The sequence below is a fragment of the Anas platyrhynchos genome, chromosome 3 (assembly GCF_047663525.1).
Source record: "Anas platyrhynchos isolate ZD024472 breed Pekin duck chromosome 3, IASCAAS_PekinDuck_T2T, whole genome shotgun sequence".
Lineage (NCBI taxonomy): Eukaryota > Metazoa > Chordata > Aves > Anseriformes > Anatidae > Anas > Anas platyrhynchos.
The window spans coordinates 25,141,499-25,164,929 of NC_092589.1; the positions used below are offsets into that span (position 1 = coordinate 25,141,499).

At 36.6% G+C, this 23,431-nt stretch overlaps 1 protein-coding gene across 18 annotated transcripts in view; it reads right to left on the reverse strand.

Annotated features, from left to right (window-relative positions):
• Positions 1-465: 465 nt before the first annotated feature.
• ENAH (ENAH actin regulator) overlaps positions 466-23,431 on the reverse strand; it is a 111,017-nt gene continuing 88,051 nt past the window's right edge. For 8 of the 18 annotated variants that reach the window (XM_072035545.1, XM_072035548.1, XM_072035549.1 and 5 more), the window contains 10 exons: positions 21,928-22,725; positions 19,824-20,128; positions 19,423-19,556; positions 18,971-19,025; positions 18,612-18,660; positions 14,086-14,152; positions 11,820-11,882; positions 7,561-7,639; positions 5,072-5,129; positions 466-3,468 (listed from right to left, as the gene is read on the reverse strand). In XM_072035545.1, coding sequence (XP_071891646.1) covers positions 3,431-3,468; positions 5,072-5,129; positions 7,561-7,639; positions 11,820-11,882; positions 14,086-14,152; positions 18,612-18,660; positions 18,971-19,025; positions 19,423-19,556; positions 19,824-20,128; positions 21,928-22,725 — 1,646 coding nt within the window. In that variant the 3' untranslated portion in view covers positions 466-3,430. The remainder of the gene's footprint in view (positions 3,469-5,071; positions 5,130-7,560; positions 7,640-11,819; positions 11,883-14,085; positions 14,153-18,611; positions 18,661-18,970; positions 19,026-19,422; positions 19,557-19,823; positions 20,129-21,927; positions 22,726-23,431) is intronic. The other 10 variants (XM_038175888.2, XM_072035559.1, XM_072035557.1 and 7 more) reach the window with 5 other exon arrangements.

Below are 23,431 nucleotides of genomic sequence, written 5' to 3' on the forward strand. Positions count from 1 at the left end.
GCTTTAAGACAAATTGAAACTGCTCTTATTAGTGTACAGAAAGCTATACTGATCTTCCATGGTAGGTTTTTATTACTAGTATTGAAAATAAGTAATTAACATAAAAGCAACAAGAGAAAGCTGGACTCATTGTAGCTACTTTATCCCAAGTTTCTCCCTGTCCCTCCCTTCTGAGTTCTCTGTGGACACATAGAACAAAGTGTGCCTTGTTAGAATGTAAATAAAATCACACACTTAAAATGGATTTGATATATGTACAGTAGGTATCATTCATGAATGTTACATGGCCAGTGCAGTTACATTCTTTGTAAGGTATTTAATGTTCTTTATCAAATCTGCCAAAGGAAAAACAAATGAGTGGGGAAATCACAGATTAAGGAATTATCACAGTCATTAAAGTTTGAGAATTGTAGTAGTAAATGTATGATATTCTATGAAGTTCCATAAAGAAATGGTGGCAACATGTATATATTGCAATTTTATTTCATTCGCTCAAACAAAACGTTAGCATGTAAGAAATTTAAAATGACACAATATGGTAAAAATAGCAGAGAATGAACTGAGAAACTAAAAGGAAGGTAAACCTAAATGCATGAAAATTCAACATTCATTAGTGATCATCTTCAGTTTTTGATTGACACTTGATGCTCGATAACTTTTTAAAACAATGAACTGGAAATCATTATGACTGTCTGAAGAGATTTCAGCACCAGCACTAAGATTTTTACATTCAGTTTGTGGTTGACTTGTTAGCCACTTGTATATAGTACAGATTTATCACAGATCAGATCACAGTGTTGAGAAAAGCAACGCTTTCCTGGAATTAGAAAGGATCCCCTAAACTGTCCTCAGTTTAAGACATCCATTGTACAAAAGCACAGAACCACCACAATATGGTTTTCAAAGAACTTAGTTACCAGTAAGCAAAATAATCTTAGCTTCTGTAGTTCATTTTCAATACTGAAATCTCTGAAAATGTTGCAACTGTCAGTATGACAGGAGATGTTTACAGTTATCTTTAACTCAATCAGATTTTCTGGAAAGAACCAATTCAGCAATTTGGGATTATAGAAATTATGTATGTAGAAGCAGCACAAAAGAAGACATCTGTTCCTTTTTCTTTTAAACAGAAATCATGTTAATTTTAGACCAAGGCACAAAACGTTTAGTGCATAAGCCAGTTCCTTGCAAAATCTAGTAGTTCATCATTTAGTTTTGGACCACTTATACCCATTCACACTATTCCACTATGCTACTCCTGAACTCTCCTATAAACAAATCAAACATGATTTCTGACAAGGATAAAACTTCCTTAATGCTGAAAACGTCCATGTAAAATAAAGTTACATTAACAAAGATGAAAATGCCTCCTCTTATTTTGAGTAAAACAGTACTTTACAAGCTCACTATGGATTTTTTTTTTTTAATGCCTTCAATAAACGCATGCAGGAAAATCTTTTTTTTTTTTTTTAATGATTCATTAATTCAGTTGGTCAATATTTCCACTTTCATCTTCTCTCAGACTTTGAAGGTATAGAAACAGGAAATGTTTGGAGAAAAAAATTCCATTTTAAGCCTTTTGAAAGCACTAAGTGCTGCTTTACTTTGGTGTTCAGCACTTAAGACAGTATGTTATTGAAAGCATTTGTCCTAAGGATGGAGCTGCATGTACAGTAACCTCTCCAAAAGTTGAAAGTAAACTTTTCTTTTGGAACAGCACAGAACACAAAGCAAACATGGCACTGGTACGGCTCAGAGAAATTGTTAGTGCAAAAGAAATGGGAAGATTTTGATCTGTATTGTTTTTCCAAAAGCACTACAGATCCCATTCACAGAATTTATGTGCCACTGAACTGTACCACATTAAAACAATTACAAACAAAAACTGAAAATCTAGGGAAATAGAAGGGCGTCATCTCTCCCCCAAAAAATTCCCGATTTATTGACTGAAACCAATGACATACCACTTACGTTTTCCAGAGTTTGGGTATTGGAGCAGCTGTTTTTACACTTGTTTTTATGTTGTGCCCCCCTCCCCATCCCTCACCCAAGGAAAGTGGCAGATAAATTAGAAGAAGGGGACATTTACTGTGACCTCATGCTCCATTATTCTAATGCAACTAACTCTTGTCTTGTTTCATTAAGCAATCAAAAAAGTAGTCTCAGAAAACCGTGAAGCAGAAGGTCATGGTAAAAAGATAAAGAACAATGCACTTATACAGGTGCATCCTCAGCAATTCAGATGTCTAAGTGTTTGTTCTCTTGCCAAGAAGTGAGTTAGATTCACATGGGAGTTTCAGAACCATTACGGAAGTATTACTGAATTTCAAATATAAAACTAAAAAAAAAAAGATATAAAAAAGGATTAAGTACCTGGTTCCATTAACATGGTTACTGATAAAAGTCACATTTTCCTCATTATTACACATGCATGTAAGATGAAGAAAAAGTGTAGAAAGTAATAAAAATGTGTCGCCTTCCCCCTCCCTCATCCCACATTTTTCTGGGCATAAATTAAGCCTTAAAAATAAAAAGGCTACTTAATATCTGTGACATGCAATTTTTCTTTTAATTAAAAAGCTGTGTTGTGTTACATTACAAAAATGTCCACATGCATAAATCTAAAAAAAGCCCAAAAATCTACTGTAAATCTACAACATACTAATGATTTACATTTGACTGCTGATTCGCATTATGTAGAAGTCTTAGATTTGGTAAAGCATTGTAACAATGTAGGAAGGCATCTACATCTTTAAACTCTGGACTGTATTTGCTTTTTTTTTTTTCCTATAAAATTGCATGAAGGCTAACTAGAGAGGCTTCCTATCATAAAATTCCAAAAACTCAACATGTGATCCCTGTCTAGGTCATTCACTTACAAATACTGCCCTTAAAAAGCACATATTTCTAATCATTCCATTATTTTGTGAACTGAACTTATACACATCTGATCTTTTAAATTATTCATGGAAATATCAGATATGATAGGAAGACAAACCTGAGATTCATTTGAAGTACAACAGTATAACTTGCTAAATCCTTCATTAATAAAGAAAACCTCTCTGAAAAGCCTTCCCAAGCTTTTCCCTGTTTGTTTGTTTTGTGTAACAACAAATTCTGAAACATGTGCAATTTTATCTTGTCATGAGTATACTTCAAAGCACTGTGATCTTGTCTGATAGGCGTAGGAAATTCTGCACAATCATTACAGTAACTTTAAGACTCTTTTCCACCTTGCTGTAAAGGTCAGAAAAAAGCTGCAAACTAGGAGGAAAATAGCGTATCACCAGAGTGATGTGCCTGAAGCTTTTCAGAATATGTTGTTTCTCCCTCCTTCCAAGTGTCTGTCTCCATTTTCTTCTAACAGCTCACAAAACGTAGTCAGTTTTATGTCAAGTTAAAGAGTCACATCGGCTTAGTACTAGTCTTTCTATGCAGTATTCGACTTGCTCAGTTCCTGCCTGATAGCTGGAAAGAAAGAGAGAGAAATTAACAAATCAAACATTTCAAGTCAAGGAAGAAAGCCAGAATTCACAACTAACCTCTTAAAGAAAGTTCATCCTACTAAAACGTCTCAGAAAAGGAATAGTCTCCATGTAATATGCCTCTTGTGTGGTTAAAGGCAAGTGTCAGTCTCAGCTAGGCAGAATGCTTTTCACTCCTATTAGGTTTTCATTAATTTTTTATTTTTTCAGTTCTACACCTCCAGCAAGTCTACCACTGAGATACCAAGGAGCATGTGTGTGGGCTTATTTATTGCAGTTTAGGAATAGCCTCTGGGCCATACACTGTTTGCATCGTATTATCCAAAAGGCTGTAGTACACAGCATAGTCAAAATATTAATGAAGAAAAAGTATTTTATGAAACAGTTACTGATTTAAGTATAGGGCAAAGCACTGCATTGTGGTGCAAAACCAGTCAGCTCTTTCTACCACATCTGTTAATGACATTTACTATTTTACCAGTTGTGGTACCAGTTTCAATATGACCATACTTCATTTTGGTACAATCCACAAAGCAGTAAAAATGAAACAAAACATTAACACTCACACAGTTTTATTTACTTCTTGATTCATCGATCTTAAAGATGATTATTCCTAAATAATTTCCCATAACTACGGAAGACTACTTAATAAAATATCTTCTGTTAAAATAAAAATGAAAACTGTGAAAATTATTTTTACTTGAATCTTACGTTAAAGACAAACATTAGAAGACTGGAAGCTGGAAACATAACCATAGTGAATATTATCAGTTTTGAAATATGCATCCCAGCAGCCCTGGATTATTTTAATTATAAAAATAGCCCGTTTACAACCACGATATAAAAAATGTCTCAGAGCACATATTCAAAAAATGACACTTGGTGTCAAATCACTAAAAAAAAAAAAAAAAAACAGAGGAGAAGAAATAAGACACAGTATACCAGTAAGAGCAGGTCTGGCATTGTACTGGGTCTGGCTGTGATGGAGTTAACTTTCCCCACATCAGCCCATACAGTGCTGTGCTCTGTACATCCCACCAATGGTTTGTCTGTTGCTGAGCAGTGCTGGCACAGCATCAAGGCTGCCTCCAAAACACCACAAAGCTAAAAGGCTGTGGGTGGGCAAGAGGTGGGGAGAACACATTGCCAGGGCAGCTGACCTAAACTGACCAAAAGATATTCCAAGCCATATCAATTCACGCTCAGCAATAAAAGCTGAGGAAGGGGAAGAAGAAGGGGAACTCTCGTTATAAAAACCTGTCCTAACAACCACAATGTCTGTCAAGGCCCTGCTTCCCAAGATGTGGCCGAATATTGTTTGCTAGTGGGAAGCAGGGAATATATATATTTTTTTGCTTCCATGCAGCCTTTGCCTGTTTTTCTTTTTCCCTTTAGACTGTCCTCATCTCGACCTGTGAACCCTTGTCCCCATAGTCCATTGGCATTCTTTCATTTGTGCCTATCAACAAGTCTATATTTTCCAATATTTGATTCTCAGAATAAAAACATACCAAGCTTACATTTTGGTACAGCTTAAAAATTACTTGCTCTGAGACTCAACAATAACAAAATAAATTGATACTTACCATCAATGAGTTCCTCCTTTAATTTCGTTAACTCCTTTCTCATTTCATCTAAAATATCCTATGGTGTCAGAGTAATAGATTAGTTTTGGAACATCTAGCTTTCTACTGAGAGAAATGCAATATTATTCTAGCCTTCAATTGACCTGTAACAGTTCTGAAATTTATATTCCACCCTTTATCTTAAGAAATTAATCCCCAAAATCTAAAGCATTCATAAAATATTCTTACTGAAGATAAAATTTAAAGAATAATATTAAAAAAGTATGTCTTATAAATTGATTTCAATAGTACTTATTAAAGAAGGGAAATACTTAAGTTAGAATATTGCACTAATATAATTGCTAAATAATAATAGGATCATCCCTTTAAAATAAGGGAGCTTTATCATAGATGAAAGCTCATATGCAATGCAAAGAAATCTAATTTAAAAAAGAAAAAGGCCAAGAAAACATTCAAAGGGAAAAAAATATGGGATCAAGTTATCAAGTTAGCCCCAGTCACAAACTGGAATTTAACCTAATCAAAATGACTGAGTTAAATGCTACCAATTTCTTCTGCAGCCTTCTGTATATCTGATTTGGGATAATTATTTTAAGAAAATGCTTTTGAAATCTGAGTGGGAAGTACTGTCTGTTTCTGAAAAGTACAGTCTCATCCCAGGCAAAACAGTAATCATCAGTAAACACATCCAAAAGATTTCAATTTTAATATTCAGCTCTTTTTCAGCTTTTCAACACAATTAGAATACTAATGTGCAATACTAGACATTTTTTCGATGTTCCTCAAACACATACACACACCATATATGCATGAACCCTGTCTTCAAGTAACAGCATCAAAGCTTAAGGGGTACCCTCATGCAATTTAAGCTCCTGGAGAAGGTGGGAAGAGTTGCATTCCTCCCGCTAGAGAATGGATATGCCAACAAGCTGCTATGAAGCACAAGAAAGCACTTGCAATGTGTCATATACTTCATTGTAACTGCCCATTTTGTCCGAAGACAAAACAATCCACCCTAAACAACCTAGCCATCTAGACTCAGACTGCTGGAAATTTGGTACATCTGAACTTTATGAGATTACAGGATCTACACAGACTTCAACTCAAAAGAACCACTGACAACATCATAAAATCATCCAGACTGCTATCTGCAAGTTGTAGCATGAGTGCTGAAAATCCTCCATAAAATTTGAGGAGCACCTGTTTTATCTCCAGAACAGACACTACAACCCCAGACTTTTATTTAGCTAACAAGGATTATGAAGTGAAAGATGTCTCTTTCCAGGACAATAGCAAAAAAAATCATATTTGCACAGAGTGCAGACCTTTTTTTTTTTTTTTTTTTTTTTTACCATCTGGTTGGAACAGTTCCTAGAAAATAGAAAACTGCATTTCCTCATACAAGACTCAAAATAACCCACAGGGAATCTATCTGTGTTAACATCCGAAATGGTGGGGTGTTTTTTGTTTTTGTTTTTTGAGCCAGAAAGAACATACATTCCCTGAACAACCCGAATATTAGCAGAGGCATTATGAAGCATTACAGAGAAAAAATATACAGTAGTACTATCTTATTGTCTTTGGTGGAGAACATGGAGCACCTCATAGAAACATTCTCAGATCAACATCATCCCTACATCCCAGATATCTGCCACTCTCTAAAGAGAATCTTGCATGAAAAGACATCACCTACAGTCAGCAAAGATGATCATATGGCCTCAAAGGCAGACTTCTTAGTAGCTGGAGGAACAAAGGTAAATTAAATCCACTTGCTCCTGCAAGGGTTCGTATGAGGAACTGCCTTCCATCTAGCATGGGAGGTCTTAGTCTAAATATTAGAAATACTGTTAAGTGATGTCTCCTGCCTTGACACAAGTGACAGATCTGTCGCTGAGGTTTTTGTTGCTCAGATTATGGTATGCTTGGCAAATAATTGTCATGTACAGGTAAGTGTTAGAAAAGTTTTCCAAAGCATCCTGTAACATGTTTTGCTAATCTAACAGGAGCCTTCCTTCACACAAGGCTCATTTCTACGGATAGCCAGTATATAGACAGACAGAAAATGTGATACCACTGGATGCTATTTCATCACCAAGCTCATGACCACAAGTGCTCAACTCTGATTTTTAAAAAAAGTTATACTTTGGTAGGTAGAGCAGTCTTTGTTTTGGGAGGGGGGAGAGGGGAAAGAAAGGTTTTCCAAGCAAACTAATTTTACCAGTTCTATCTGTATTATCAACACCATCTTGTGTATTCTGTGTAATGCAAAAGCAGGAACAAGCATCTGGGAGAAAGTAATGGGGCTGTGTAAGCAGGCATCATACAGTTATAGCTCCTAAGAATACTGAAGTAAGTTTGGGAAAAAGTAACTACTAATAATTAAATAATTACTGAAGTTTGGAACTAGTTAATAGAACAGTTCAAAACTGGTATTTGAGAGCTCCAGATCCTAATACCCAAGTTTTTTATACAAAGCATGATATATGTACCTGCTTCAATCTGTCATAATCTAGACCTTCTGACTGTACTCCATTGGCACTGGGTTGCCCCGTTGGTGTAGATTTTGGTCTGCAGTACAAAAACAAATCAGTAAGTTACTGGTCACTCATTATTACAACATACATAATACATCTCCATCAACCTTGCTAATATTCATCTATCAAAACAATATTAAAAATATGAAAAGAAAAACAGAAAAAAAATTAGACCCAAAATACCACACAGAATGGAAACCAACAACCAAGAACATTTTCCACGCACTGGAAATATTAATCACCATAGGAATAAGTTATTAGTTCAAAACAAGAACAATTCAACTTGCAGACATATTTCATTGTCAGTGGTTTCCGATGTTTTTATGGTGTTAATGAAAAACTGATCTCCTTTGAATGTCAAATACTTTTCATTTTCCCCTTTAAAACTACGTATCTCAGAAAAGGCTCTCTGAAAGAAGCACTCCCTCTTAATGAGTGCATGTTGATACTGCAACCTAAAAGCATGTGGTGTGTGGCATCACCCTTGAAGACTGAGAATTCAGCATGGCAAGGGTGAATAACCTTATCTAATTCCTGCTTTGAGAATGCATCGGGAATAGATAGCTTCCAGAGGTCCCTTCCTATGTTATTCCATGCATTGTAAAGCTGCTGAAAACAAATACTCAAAGACACTGTAATGGCAGCAAGTTTTATCATATAATGTTTGAGGAAGTTCTGACATGTTGGTTCTAATGTTTGGTTACTCTCCTAAGACATTGAAACTTGCCTACAGAGATTATCCTGCATTCTTAAAACATGTTCCAAAATAAGAGGATTCTCAACCATGTCATCTCCCTTTTTCTGATCCCCTGTTTATACAATGTGCAACTTTCAGATTCACGTACTTAACTACACTTCCAAAGGGCCTTCCATATGCACAGCTATAAGCAGAGACAGAAGCTAGATGCTAACAGCAGAAACAGAGAATGGTTCTCTAAAACACGAATGGCTGGCTGGCATCAGACAAAGAGGAAGGAATGTTCTGCTGTTCTTAGTTGCTTTTTACATCCTAACAATCTCTGTGACTCTATAAAAGGATAAAGAAAAAATGCTTGTAAAAAAATTGCTGACAGTTAATTTCAAGATGTTTCCCCACTGTTAGAATTATCATCAGATGTAGAATTTAAGGGTAGGGTAAAGGTATAATAAACTGGGTTCTATTTCACTGCCCATATACGTGGTGTCACTGAACAAAAAGCCTGGCTTACATTCAGTTTCTCACTTACAAATTCTTACATAGGAGGAATTAATTAAACACTGCATTTTTCAAGATTTGTTACTTGAAGGTACGACCTTTTTTTTGTTAAGCTGGAAGGTGACCAGACACAGGAAAAAAATAAACCAGCAGGAAAGGTACAGTTATGCTTCTTACTTTCTTTCCCATGCACAGGATCTTATTTCAGTACATGAGGGACACAAAGCAATGTATCCATTGCTTTAAAAATGCCCAGATAAATGGAAAATTATTCATCTAGCACAAACAAGCTGTGCTCTCACTCAAAAAAAAAAAAATGAACCCCTATAATATACTTATTTTTTAAACAAAATCAGTACTTTCAGGTCTCACTCATCTTCCCTTAAAAGATAGTAGTTTATCCATGAAGAAATAGTTTGATTACGCTCTATTTTTTCAATAATAGCAGAATGAGCCTCATTCCTGATGGTCTTGATGACTTAAAATTTGACAGGCTATTTTCTTATTTGCTAACAGAAGAAAAACACTCCAAGTGCAACTCTGAACAGAAAAGGAGATGCACACTTAATTGTCATTTTGATACTACAGAAACTTCCTCAGGCTTGTACTCTCCATACTTTCACCTCTTATTGGTTCTCAGTGTGAAAAACAAAGACACAGCACGTGACAAGAGTTTTTTCCACGCAACCTATATACAGTAACATTTATCACACTGGCATCATTCTAATACAAACTCATAGCTACCAAGTAACCTGGTGACAGCATTTTAAATTTATACATCCTCTTTTTTCTTTCTTTTTTTTTTTTTTTTTTGAAGGCAAGAACTCTGGTGCAAGTGGTAGAAAACTCTTAATACTTGTTTTTAAAGCTTTGCGACTAATTCTGTGCACTGACAAGTTGTTTATGTGAAGTCCTGTTGCATCCATGTAGGAAAAAAACTGCCAATAATTAGTCATGCAAAACAGAGTCAGCAAAAGCAGTGTTTAACTGTCCCTTCGCTGATGGACTTTGCGTCAAAGTAGGTGCAGGAACATTGTTATGCCACCAGCTCTATTCTTCACATGGGATCAGAATACAATTAAACAAGTTCCAAAAGAGACACTGCTAACATTACTGGACTTGAAACACACTGAAATGAAATACACAATCCATGGATTAAGATAGAATAAGAAATATTAAATAACTTTATCGTAGAAGCACCTGGAAAACAGAATTCACCTTGTAGCCGTAAGAAGATCACCAGTGTGTGCTAATGCTATGAAGATAAACCACAGTTTGGGATCTTTTACAAAAATCTCTAGATACTGACAGTGCTAAGTTCCTTAGGAAATAATTCCTTGGTCAAAATAAAAATCAAGACGGGAACTTTGGCAAGTGCTGCTGCTTCACATACCTGATGTTTAGAATGCTACTTTTGCAGTTTATACCTGAAAGCGCAAACACAGACTGACTCCAAGCAGAACAGTGTGAGTTTTTCAGACTCTCCTTATATTGTTTCTGATCATTAACTGTCTCTTTGTTCCCATATACTAGGGCATTATAGCATTTACCCAACTAGACTGAAATAAAAAAAAAAAAGAATCAGTTTCCTCCCCAAAGCTATTCCTGACAAGAGATAGCAGGGATCTACTGAATGTTTTATTAAAAGAATTCAAACAAGAACATATTTGAGTATTTTAATAAAATTACTTGTACTTTAAAGAACGTATCTCTACAAACAGACTGCTGCTTGCTTTGCTCAAAATCTTTACAACAAAAAGGTAGCTCTGCCAATCTTATTTCATATATTCCTATAGTGAAATACCTGTCTAGATGTATAACAGGATAGCCTTCTTAAAAACTTGACCTCTCAGTTGTAGGAATATATTCATTTTTATTTTTTATTTTTTTTAAGAAGTCCTGCAAGAAATTCTTCATTCATCCAAGTATGAAAGACCTCAACTTGTAAACTAGATAAGTTAATTATCTCAGTCAAATCTAACTTCCTCTCTACCCAGATTATCCTTTTCCTTCTCCAGTTTGCTCAGAGAAAAGATTCATGGTGAATGCAGTTGCCATTAAGACAGACATTAGCTACTGAAAATTAGCAAATGAAACATCCCAACCATTAGTCCTAAAATGGCTACAGAGCACTCCCGTGTGGTTTTTCATAGCATTGCCTAGCAGGACAGTGAGGCAACCTTTGTAATCCCTAAAGCACCTTAAAACAAACATGCAAGATAAAGATTTTATTCATGCCAACATGCAGAATACGCCACCCAAGATAAGTATCTCAAAGGGGAACTTCTTATACAAAAGATTAAGTATTCACCACAGTGAGTAATTGATGAAAAATGAAGGTGGAATTTGATTCAATAATTCAAAGTGTTCAAAAAAAAATAAATCCAAAGCTCTATGAAGTTTAGCTGCAGAAAGCTCTTAAAACCCAAAGGCTTTAAATGTCAATATTTTTTGCAAAATTTTTGTACCACTACAGGAACTACAGTTTAAAATAGTTATTTTAAAATTTGTGAATACTCTCCCAATTGAAACATTAATTTATGTTTAATGATTCCTTTATTTTTTCATATGCTTATGTCAGGCAAAATCTATTTATCTTTACATAATCTGTGGCAGCAAGACATGAAAATTCACTTGGAAAATTACCTGCTATTCCTGTATATCTAAGCTTACATTTCTGAAAAATTCCTCAGGATGTTACAGAATGTTCGATCATGGCATACCCAACAAGAATTTGGACCTTCACAGGTGGTGACTAACAGAAATCTAGTATTTATTTCTAATTCAAAACTGGTTCTTAAACCACTTCAATTTGCCTTCAGAACCATCCAAAAACGTTCCAAAAATGGGCTTAACTGGACAAACGAAATACAAAGAGGAACCTGATCATGCATGTGGTGATTACCAACCTATGTAGAAAAAGTCCACCCTTGGATTGGTAAAATAAATAATTAAAAAATGTAAGAAAGTAAGAAAGATTTTAATCATTAAAAAGTCTCAAATCCTAACAGGATAATACCTGTTTAATGAATCATAGAGCCTGTTTTCAGAAACAAGCAGGTTTTTCCATGGAGATTCCCGTCTATGAGTAGGGGAGAAACACTACCTTAACAAGCTATAAAAGACCTTAATTATGTTCAGTTTTAAAACCTTAAATACAATGGAGCCTCACTGATTGTGTTCCAGGAGTTCTATTTTGAACATATCAGGAAATATGAAAAAGATGTAGTTCAATACTTAAAAATCTGCACTAGAAAAAAAGGGTTTATTTTTAATAGGATAGTATTGATTTATAACATTCATTCTGAATAACAAATCCTTTGTCTAATTACTTGGAAGCTCTCAAGAGAAAATATTGCTTACTTGCCATTTTTGTAAGCACGCTTTATTTAATCCTCATAAATGACCACGTTCACTCTGTATAGGTCAGGAGCAGGTTTTCTAGGCTTAATAGGTGAAAGATATCCCCCCTTGCTGGCAAACATGGTATTAGTGTTTCAAGTAGCAGCACCCTTTGACTAACTCACTCAAAGAACCTTAACAATCTGCTCACAGAGATAGAGTTGTCAACTTCAGAGAATTTAGAAAAAATGCAAGGATATTTAAGAGAGCCTTCTATTAACACCTTTTCTTTCTTGGAAAACTTTTATCTGCAGTTTTTACAATATATGCTATGGAACCTTCCAGGAGGTTATGACAACACTGGAATTGAATATTGATATTTGATTAAACAAAGAATTCCTTATTTAAGTGCTTATAGAGCATACACTCACCAAGACTCTAATTAGTCTGAATTATCAGTCTATCAACATCTTCAACATGATAAAGGAAAAAGCCCGATGGAGAGATTTTCTTAATACATCTCAAGAGAAGTCTCAAAACATTTGTAATTCTTTCTACATTTTTAAGTATGCTGAGAATAGGAGAATCTATGCCCAAATGGTCAGGTCAGCAAATACCTCAAATAATGAAATATAAAATGCTCTAAATCTCTTCAGGATTCCTTACAAAATTATTTCTGTGATTATTGAGTTCCCCCTCAATATCATGTATTTATACCTTAATCTGCTTGAAAGCTAGAGACCTCTGTTAAAGCATGTAAGATCTATCAGGTAGGTGTAGGAAGAAGAAATCAAGGCAAAGTTTGTGAAGCAGTATTTTGTTACACTGGCAGTAGAACAGGGAGGACATCACCACCAATGTTACCTTTTTTTTTTTTGACAAAGCAAAACCAAACCAAACAAAAACAAATGAACAAATGAAAAGAGACCCACAATACAAGCAATCAGAATCAAGGCTGGAGAGATTTTAAGTTACTGGATTTAGTAATTTCTGGAAGACATGGATACTGATAGTCTGATAGTGTTTAGTACACAATTTTAGAACTGATGAGACCTCAATGGCAACCTCAACAACAAGTAATGCCACTTAGAGAATTATTTTCTTCACAAACCAACAAATCTTGTATAGCTGTTTCCAACATGCCAGAATCTTAATGAGAATTGAAGTAATTTCAAACAGAATATTCTCAGGTATAACACATTCTTCCGTTGTCTTTTGAGAAATTCAAGTAATTTTTTCAGATTATCACTGGTCAGTACCTTTTAACCTCTGTATCCAGAACACACAGGAAAACTAAAATGAACCACAAGCCTACTTAATTGTATTACTGAAATGCCTACCATAATGCCCAGTACCAACTGGAATTCCAGTTGACAAGTTACCAATGACCAGTCAGTGCAGTGAAGGATGCGTAATACTCGATTCATTAGGATGTTTCTTTGGATTGTTATGAAGCAACTACTGAAAACTGTCACTGAATCAAATTTCACCAAGATGTTTAAATATCAAGATATACATTCTATAATTAGCACAGAAATAGAAAGAAGAAAACTGTTCAGTAGATTTATGACTGAATATATGAATGATAGCACTGAACCTGGTCTCCCCTGCAGGAAAATTTCAGACTTAAAAATGTAAGGAAATAGAAAGAATTAACCCTTTCTGTAAGCAAATATATACTACAATTATTGAAGTTATATACCAACAACTATTAAGTAATCTTTTTGCTTTACTTTTACCTTGAAAATTTCACTTTTCACTATTCTTCAAAAGCAACACTTTATTCTTAATTAAAATTGTCAAAAGTAGTTTCATAGCAGGACTTTTAAACCCCAAAATTTTGCTTTGTATTATTTTTGATATTTTAGTCAAATATCTTTAGCAGCATGAGCAACAACAGCAAACTTATAGAAAAAGATAGCTACTGGTACAAAATGGAGTACCTGGATATAACAGGCGACTTGCTTCCATTCACCGTGTTTGTTCTTTCCCAAGGCTTTCTTGTTAGTTCTGTGAAACACAGAGAAAATAAAAACTATTGTCTTCCATTTGTTGTATAATTATGTGAAGAAGCTTAAATACCTAGCAACTTAAGTCAGTCATTTTCCTTTTTTAAGCTACATTGCATTAGTTCTTTAATATTAAGCTACCTCCTGTTATATTCAAATTATTTTTAGCCATGCAACCATTTGTGTTGTAATAGCATCTTTGAGCTTCACTTTAAATCTAGACATTGCAAATGCCATTTGATTCTTCACAGAATCACGGAACCGTTGAGGTTAGAAGGGACCTCTGGAGATCACCTGGGTCCAACCTCCCTGCCAAGCAGGGTCATCTAGTGCATATCTTAAACCAAGTGGGAAAAGGTCTACCTTGCTTTACGTATTTTATCGCTTTAGTTGTGAAACATGGAATTCTGGAACCATAACTAAACAGTCAGCTTCAGATACTGGGGGAGTATGTTTTTAAACTAAAGGAGTTTTCCTAGCCTGTTAACAAATTACATAAAAATAATTGTGTTAATTTCAATGAAGCAACAGCAGGAATGAAAAAACTTCACACAACTAGAATACCTTACAACAAGATATTTATTTTCCACCAAAGTTGTGTCCCTTTTTGGGATGCTTGTAAAGTTGCAATGCATATTTACCTCTTTCAAAACAACAAACTCAAAACTAAAGGTACATTTTGCACGTGGGTCCAGAAAAGTAGTAGTTTACTTACCACAGCATGATACAGGACAAATTTTTACTGGGTAACTTTGCTATTGCCTAGACAGCTTATACACTGCAGGTCAAGCACTTTATTATATGTTGCAGAAGAAAACTTCTGGGCCTAGTCCATAGACACAGTAATTTGTATTCAAGATGTAAAAACAAACAAACAAACAAAAAAAACACACCACCTATCTTTATATAATTTCATGCTTCATTTTCAATTACAGTGCCTCTTTTTAGTTCTGTTTATACTCCTCTCCAAGCAACTTTGACCCACTCACTATCTTGAGATTATTACAGCAATTTTTGTCAACAGAAGACAGAAATAAAACAAAAAACAAGTCAACGTTTCAGCTAAGGACTATTGTGTGTTATTGTATGGTGAATGAGACCATTTCCTTTAGTGGTCTTACCTAGCCCTTCCTCATGACATAACTATCACCACAAAGGTTTCATTCTGTATTGGTCAGGTTTTCATTCCTTACAATCTGCACAAATGAAAACATTATTTTTATACTGTGAGCTGTTATTACTTGCTTGCTATTGTTATTTCAGTTTTTAAATGTATCAGTGATCTTTTAAGTCTTTATTTCTGGTTTGGTTGAGGGTTGGTTTTGTTTTTAATTGCTGTTTTGTTCCCATTATTTTGTACTGTTCAATTCTGCTACACTGGGCAAGCTGAAAGTTCTTCTGAATCTCATACTAATCAGGAAGCTCTCCAGCATTCAGCAAAATTAGAAGAATATCTGAACTGCAGAAGTCTACTAGCACAGTCGTCTGTGACCCAGTTAATTACACATTGCCGATGCTAGTAATAGGTCTCAAGCTTTATTAACTTGCTATATGAGGCTTCAGGATTTGTCCAGCCTTGGAATTATTTTAGCTGTATTTGCAAAATTATCTGAGAAATTTTTTGCCATGGCTGCAGCTTGTTCAACCACTACAATCACTATATAGCTGAAACAGCAAAATTATTCAAGTTTCACATGTCTGTTTTCTATTCTGTATTTTTGAGCTTGCTTTTTTTACATTACCTAAGATGTTTTAAGTTACATTTTATTTAGCTTTATGTAACTGTGTTTCTTCCTCTAAAAGGAATACACAATCTGCAGAGAAGGACTAGCAGGTCTACACAATTGTGCCACTGCTCTCCCTGTAAGCACAAGAGGAGAGAAAGAACATAGCTTCTTAACAAAGCTGAAATAAAAAATAAACTCAAGGAGACCCAAGCTTAAGACAGAAGAAATGTCTCCCCTTTCAACCTCATATTCCTCCTGACAAAGAATCTGGAACACTGGTAGTTCACAGCACATAGCAAAGGTAAACTTAACATCAAAGTAAGACATAAATGCTAGCGAGTCCCTGCATAACAATTTCAAATCATATTAATGGCAATTATATATAATTACACAACTAGACTAAGCACTGATATCCCGTAACTGAACAAAGACTAATTGTTTAATATTTTAGCAGCCTGCTCAAAACAACACTAGAAGAACACGACAGATCCACTACTCAGATTGCTCAGCATAATTCAGATACAACTACCAGATGTCCCTCTATAGAAAGCAATATATATCTATATATATGTCTATCTATAGAAAGCAACGCTACATAGGGCCTCTAAGAAACACCACAGTTCACAAATCATCATTTCTCATTCAAAAACATTGAATTCAAAAAAGAACACTACTCAGACTGTGTCATACAGGGCTAAGAAAGGATTCATCTTCATTTTGGTATTATTATACATCAGATTCAGTATTTTAATAATAATTGTAATAACTCAACTCCTCGCTTAACAGCCCTGATGTTTCCACCCGTCCTTTTCAAGTCAAACAAGCAAGGAAAACACTTTTCCTTCCTTCCACATATTACTCTACATGTAGCTAGGTTTTTCCATTCTTGGAATATCATCACTTCAGAGAATTGGTTCCTCTGGAAAGATAACTTTTACCACCACACTTGCCACCATGATGTTCTCATCCCCTCACCAATCCCCAGCTGCGTAGTTCAGTCCTTTCTCCAAAGGCTCCTCTCCCAAGAACAGAATATTTCTGTAGCGTGACAAATACTTTGATGTGAAGGAATGGGGACAGACAGATAGCCAAGTCCTCAAATTTAAATTTAGGATAGTAACAACATACCTGTTGTTCTAAAAGGTAGATGTATTTCTCCCTAAATATTTAGGATCCTTACTCCTGAGAATCTCACCAAAAGTTTCTGCATTTCATCCTTGTCTAGTAACACCACCTATCTCTTCATAGCCTAAGTTTTTTCTAGGCCCCTAAAATAGTGCATTTGAAAACCACCTGCTTATTATACTTGCACCCTAGTACATTATTGCAATAATTTGTTGAATCTTTGACCTGGCCTCTACTTAATATGCCAAATATTCCTCTTAAACATTTTAAAGACATGCTCCAATGATGATGCACAGCATTATCAAAACATTTTACATCATCAAGAAATGAGGTGGAATCTCTCTTCTAAGGAAAGACTCATCTCCAGGTGCATTTGACATTTAAGTTCTAAGAAGCGTCTCATCACAGCCACCAAAGAAACTACTTTACTTCCTTCCACTGTTCTTGATTTCCCTCTTTTTGTCCTATATTAATAAGAGAAGCATCCCAAAAAGCAGACATTTACCCAACGCTCATATCATCTCCATGTTAACAGAACAAAGCAAACTCTGAAGAAAAAAAAGGGTGGAAAATGATAAGATTTATTGCCTTGCAATCCAATTTCTTTAAATGACCTTCTGTATCTCAATAGTAACAGTTTTTCCATTATTTCCATTAAGACACACCTAGCTCCCTGTCTCTTTTTATCCCACAGCTAGTGTTTACCCAGAACTTGATCACCCTACAGCAATGTCTTTCAACAGTAAGGCCTGCAAAACTTCAAGTGGCTGAATCATTTAGTGAAGAAACACATATGGGAAAGCAGTCAGAGAAAGCTAAAACATACTGAACATTGGTGTATTCAGTACCCAGCCATTTTCCTTTTTCCCCTCTGCTTCCGGAGGAGAAGCAGCATCTCCTGGGATGACATTGTCCCTGCTATGCACAGGGTATAAGAGGAGGCCTAGGAAGCCAACATGCAGGAAGATACTACTCAAGTACAAGAAAAAAAACAGTCTCAAGTATCAGCCAGATTTTGTAATACAAGTATTTACAGTATGAATACACATGCATGCTGATAATACATGCTGACCAGCTACAGAACTGGTGATACAAAAGCTTTCCTTACTGACTGCAGCAGAAGTGCATACTGCACAGCTCCTAACTCCACCACAGTCATACATCAGCAGAGGAATTAATGCTTAAAGAAATTCTGCACTGTGCACTCCTATTGATTTAGGAGAGACACAAGCGAATCCTTCCTGAGCTAAGTGGTAACTGTTTACATCTGACCGACAGTTTTCTATGTCTGACTTGAGGGAAACAAACTACCGCACCAGCTCATGTCCTGTAATGACAAAGACAGCTTGCTTTCACATTCACCGCCTGGTGTTTCCATGCATCAGCCCCACAGGTTCGACACCAGAGGATACTGCATTTGGTATAGTGCTTCAATAGATATTTTTATCTGCTGCCTTCTGAAACATCTCAGAACCAGAACCATTCTACAGTAAAATGTCAGGTTGTAATCAAGGGCTAAGAGACAGACTCCAAAATTTAACAAGCTTATTGAGATTCATCATTATATTTTAGCATTAGAGTCAGAGTTCACAAACCTATGTTACTTACCAGGTGTGCTTGTTGAAGAAGCCTTAGAAGTTGAAGACTCTGTTTCTTCCTGATTAACAGGGAAGAGAAAGGAAGGAAGAATAAAGGCAGGGGTGTGGGGCAGAGAGAAAAAACACACCTTTGACTCTTGTGAACTTAGTACATGAATCTCAACCATTCAAATATTTAATTCTATTTTTTTTTAAACAGAGATTTAATAGCTCTGTTCGATTTTATGCAGAAAGTGAACAAACAGTAAAACCTTCTCAAAACAGAAGATATGTATATAAGTATGGTAAAGTATAAATAATTTCCATGACATCATTAGAATCTTTTTCAAGTATTCAGTAACTTGACATAGATAAGATTTCTCAACTCACGGTCTTGTCTTCTTTCTGGTCTTGTTCTGTTGATCCCTTTTCAGCAATTCTTCTCCTATAAGCAGAGACAAAAGTTACCAAGATCATTATGGCTTTAAGATGAAAGACTGCTCTTCACTGTAATTAAGGATACATAAAGCTTGTTATTTAGATAACTAAATATTAGTGTTAAAGTACTTTCAGAATGCTTTCAGGGCCAAAGCCCTCTTTTCCAAGTGATTTTGGGTTTCATTACCCTTTTGAAGTTTATATTCCCTACCACTGCACAAAGACTTACAGAAAAGAAAAGTACTTCATTATACTCGAGTAAAAACGGCTATTCACAAAACGTTATCAACTTCACAGAGCAACCACATGAGCAAGCATATGTTTGTTTGATCCTTAGCCAGCTGAAAACAGACACCAAGAATCTTACCTCTAAGAGCAGCTACAGCACAGCAACAGCTACTTACCTCCTGGCCAGCAGGGCACTCATTTCTTCCATCAAGCCACTGCCTCCCAGGGGAAGTGGCCCATTTCCTCGGCCACCGTCTGTTTTAGATGGAGCAGAGCCTCCTCCTCCACTCGAACTGGAGGAGTCTTCACCCTTTGCAATACACAAAAGTAACTGTGTACATGCAAACAACTATAGCTGACAATGAAATAAGCAAAGTTCACATAGTAGAAAGAAACAGCTGTATAAAGACTGCAGCACCACCTATAACTTTTTAAATAACGAATTACACCTGTCCAAGATGTATTTTACAGGGCTATTAATCTGAAACAAAGACTACAGCCAGTTCAGGAACACAGAATTTAGAAATAGAAATCAGAAAAACAAAACAAAACAAAAAAACATAACAGTTGCATTTACCCGTGACACCTTCCTAAGTTTGGCTCCAGCAAGTGCAGCTGCTAGTCCAGTTAGAGGGCGATTTTCTTCAGACATAAATCCGACGGAAAATCCAGAGGCAGGAAGGGGGGGAGCAGGAGGCGGGAGGGGAACAGCAGGTACTTGGCTAGGAAGAGGAGGTGGTGGCGGTGGTGGCGGAGGCCCTGAAGGTGGAAGTGGAGGTGGTGGTGGTGGGCCTGGAGGAGGTGGGGCTGCTGCCGAAGACTGAGCTGGGCCAGGGGGCAACGGGGGTGGGGGAGGAGGTGCAGGTGGTCCTTGGACAACACCTAGTATCAAAGAGAAAAAAAGAGACTATATTAAGGATTTTGAAAGGAAAGGTCTTATTTTCTCGAAACACAGGTTCATTTTCTCTGTGTATGAGAAGTTAATACTGGTAAGTATCCTTTTTGTAGGCAAGAGAACACTCCAAGTTTCAGCAGGGGAGAACATCCTTATTAAATGCACTGGAAGTATTATATAGTACGCTGTAAGAGATCAGAATTTCAGAGCCATTTAAATACAATAACCCTCCAGTTAGGTTTTGTGCTGCAGCCAAGAACCTTCAGAAGGGAAGCAAGCAATGCTTTTAGAGTAGAGTAATGTACAAGTATCAAACTGCAGAAGAAAAAAAATTATGGTGCTAAGTCAGAAGTACTCATTGTATCGATGAGCATTTAACACACCACCGAAGCATCTGCAACCTGGAAGTGTTTTAGTTCCAACACCGACTTCTAAGCCTGAATAAAAGTCTTTCCTCTAAAAAAACATCCCAGGAATCAACTTTAATAATTAAACACAGACAGTAATTAGTGAGTTAGAAGACTGACATTTCAACCTGACGAGGACAAGCTCTTCCATTTATTTATGATTCCTTTAACAGTACAGATATGCAGTACAAAATTTGTTTTAAAGAAATAATATCCTGATGTTTAATGCAGCTGCCATAGTGTTTATATTATGGGAACAATTTCAGGAATTACGATTAAGAGAACAGCCCCACGTATCAACTCTATTCCCTTGCTTGACTACAGAACTGACATAAGCTAGTGGAAGTCAGCAACTACCTTAAGCCATCTCTAAAGGCAGGAACTTCATTCGAGAGCCTCCCTGGTTTCCTATCATGCTAACCCTTGGGTAAGTTCAGAAGCATTTTAAACTCTCTAGTGATTACTCACCATCCAAATGCATGCTTTTATTCCATAAAAAAAAAAAAACACAAGACCACTCACCCTATTTCTACTCAACCACAGAGTAGCTCACAATTTAATGCAACACATCTATAAATAGCATCTACTCTGCATGGCTTGTGTGATGAAGCTACATTCTGCTTATCCCCCTGGATCCCCTCTACCCAAACCCTTAGCTAAGCTACTGCAGTCTTACGTATAGAAGACCTAAATCTATTAAGTCACTATAAAACAGGATTCAGGTTAACAACGACATTTACATCCATTTAAAACACGTTTATATCACATTGGTAGAGTGTCCATTAAGACTGTCATCTGCTTAAACTAACTTCGTCTTTTTTTAATAATGAAACTTTTTAATCTATTCTGCTAGAATACCACAGAAAGACCAATCAATCACCTTAGGTGCGTGCGCATACAGCACACACCTCAATATGAACACTGTCCAGAAAGAAGCACTGTAATTGTTATGCGCCACCTTCTAAATTTTAAGCTACATTGTGAGTATCAAAGCGGTTCAAATTATTCCTCACTTAAGGTCATATGTCTAAAGCCACATACACATACTCCTGCTTCACCTGCCATTAGGAAACTAACGATGCTGCCTATTAATACAATGGTCCCAATAAACAAACAGTGCAAGATTTACCAAGCCAGTATTTGACAAGCTGTTCTCAACAGATGAGAGCTTAAGAAACCAGAATTTTATTTATGACAGACCACAGAACTCTGGCTCTTCTCCCTTACCAGTTTCCAGATGGTATTTCATTGTGGTATTAAGATCACTGCAACTTTTGAAGCGTTTTGTTAATTCTTCGGAGCAGTTAAGGGCTTTGATACAAATTGTTTTTGACTGCATTACTGATTAGTGAATTAGTAGCAATAACAGAAAGCCTTACCCTGCTGGGTCGTAGGTTCAATCGGCTGAGAGGCTGCCTGCAAGACTGGCTCAGAAGCAGAGGAGTCTCCCAGCACAGAGTTTAGAGAGTTCTCAACAGAGGCAGGGGTAGCTGCAGAGGGAGAAGGGAGAACACTAGGCTTGGATGAGGGAGTCGAGGCATTAGGGGAGTTTGGAGAAGGAGAAGCTTGAGGTCCAGAGAGTGACAGAGGTGGAAAGGAAGGCAGTGGGGGGGGAGGAGGTGGCGGAGGTGGAGTTGGACCTGAGGTAGGCGAAGGAGCTGGATAAGTCACATTTTCAGAAAGCCCATTAGGAGCTGTGGGAGATGTAGGCATTTGGGTCACTGGATTAGAAGCTGACACTGGGAGGACGGGTCTTGGACCAGTAGCTTTGCCTGGTGGACTGCTTATCATTACCGGAGGTGATGGGGGAAGGGGAGCGAAACTGGGCGCAGACCAAGCAACAGGCTTTGTATTTGGAGGCAACGTCGCTGGGGCATTCACAGGAGAAGGGGGCCGAGAACTTTTGTTGAGTGGACGAGGAACCGTAGCATAATGGGGAAGAACAGGGTGGAAAGCTGAGCCTAAAGATGTAGCAAAACGTGATGCAGAGTGCCTTAGAGGCGGTGTAGGGGGAGTGGAAGTCGGTGGTGCAGAAGTCACTACAGCATACTCCGATGTGGACTCTGACATTGGTGCTGAGACTGCTTTTGCATATGATGGAGGAGGTGCTGAAGGAGGCTGGCAACTGGAGTATTCAGGAAGTGGAGTGCTATACGGGGAGTTGTCGAAAGATGGAGCTGGACAGAAGATGGAAAGCAGCAGCAAAGGCAGGATAAAAAAAGGAGAAAGAGAAAAAGGGAGCTAATGAAGCAACAAAACCAGCATTCAAACAAAATGTATAAATGTAGACTACAGTTAGTACCAGAGGATTAGGCACAAGTGAAAATACTGTTAGGAAAGTTTTATACATTATCAACAGCTGCTTAATTTTACCAACCATTTTTGTGCCAACATTTGAATTTACAAATATGTTCTAGGATAAGTTTTCTCAAATCCCATCTGTGAGATGGTTAGATACAGGGTTGATTAATCAGTCTTATCAGCTTTTATCTTCTTGTTTTGTTGCAAATTGCAAGCAAGTGTAGTGATCTTAACATTTGGTACAGATTTTATTAGAAGAATTGTTAACGCAGGCAGCATGTAAATATTATCTCTCTTCCCTAGAGTAAGCTCCATCACAAACTTCACAGTAGTTGGAATGAATCTACAAATAAAATCCTCTTCTACAGTGACTAGTTTGTTACACAGCATACTCTGACTTTTACCACAAGATGACTTCTTATTTAAATTGAGTTTGTTACTAAAGGACAAAGTGCTTGATTAACGTTCCATTACATTATCTAAGGGAAAGAGCTTCTAATTATCACTGGACACACTTCTAAAGGCAGTGTATTATCTTATCTACAAATTCATATAATACTTTTCACTGTAGTTTACTACGAT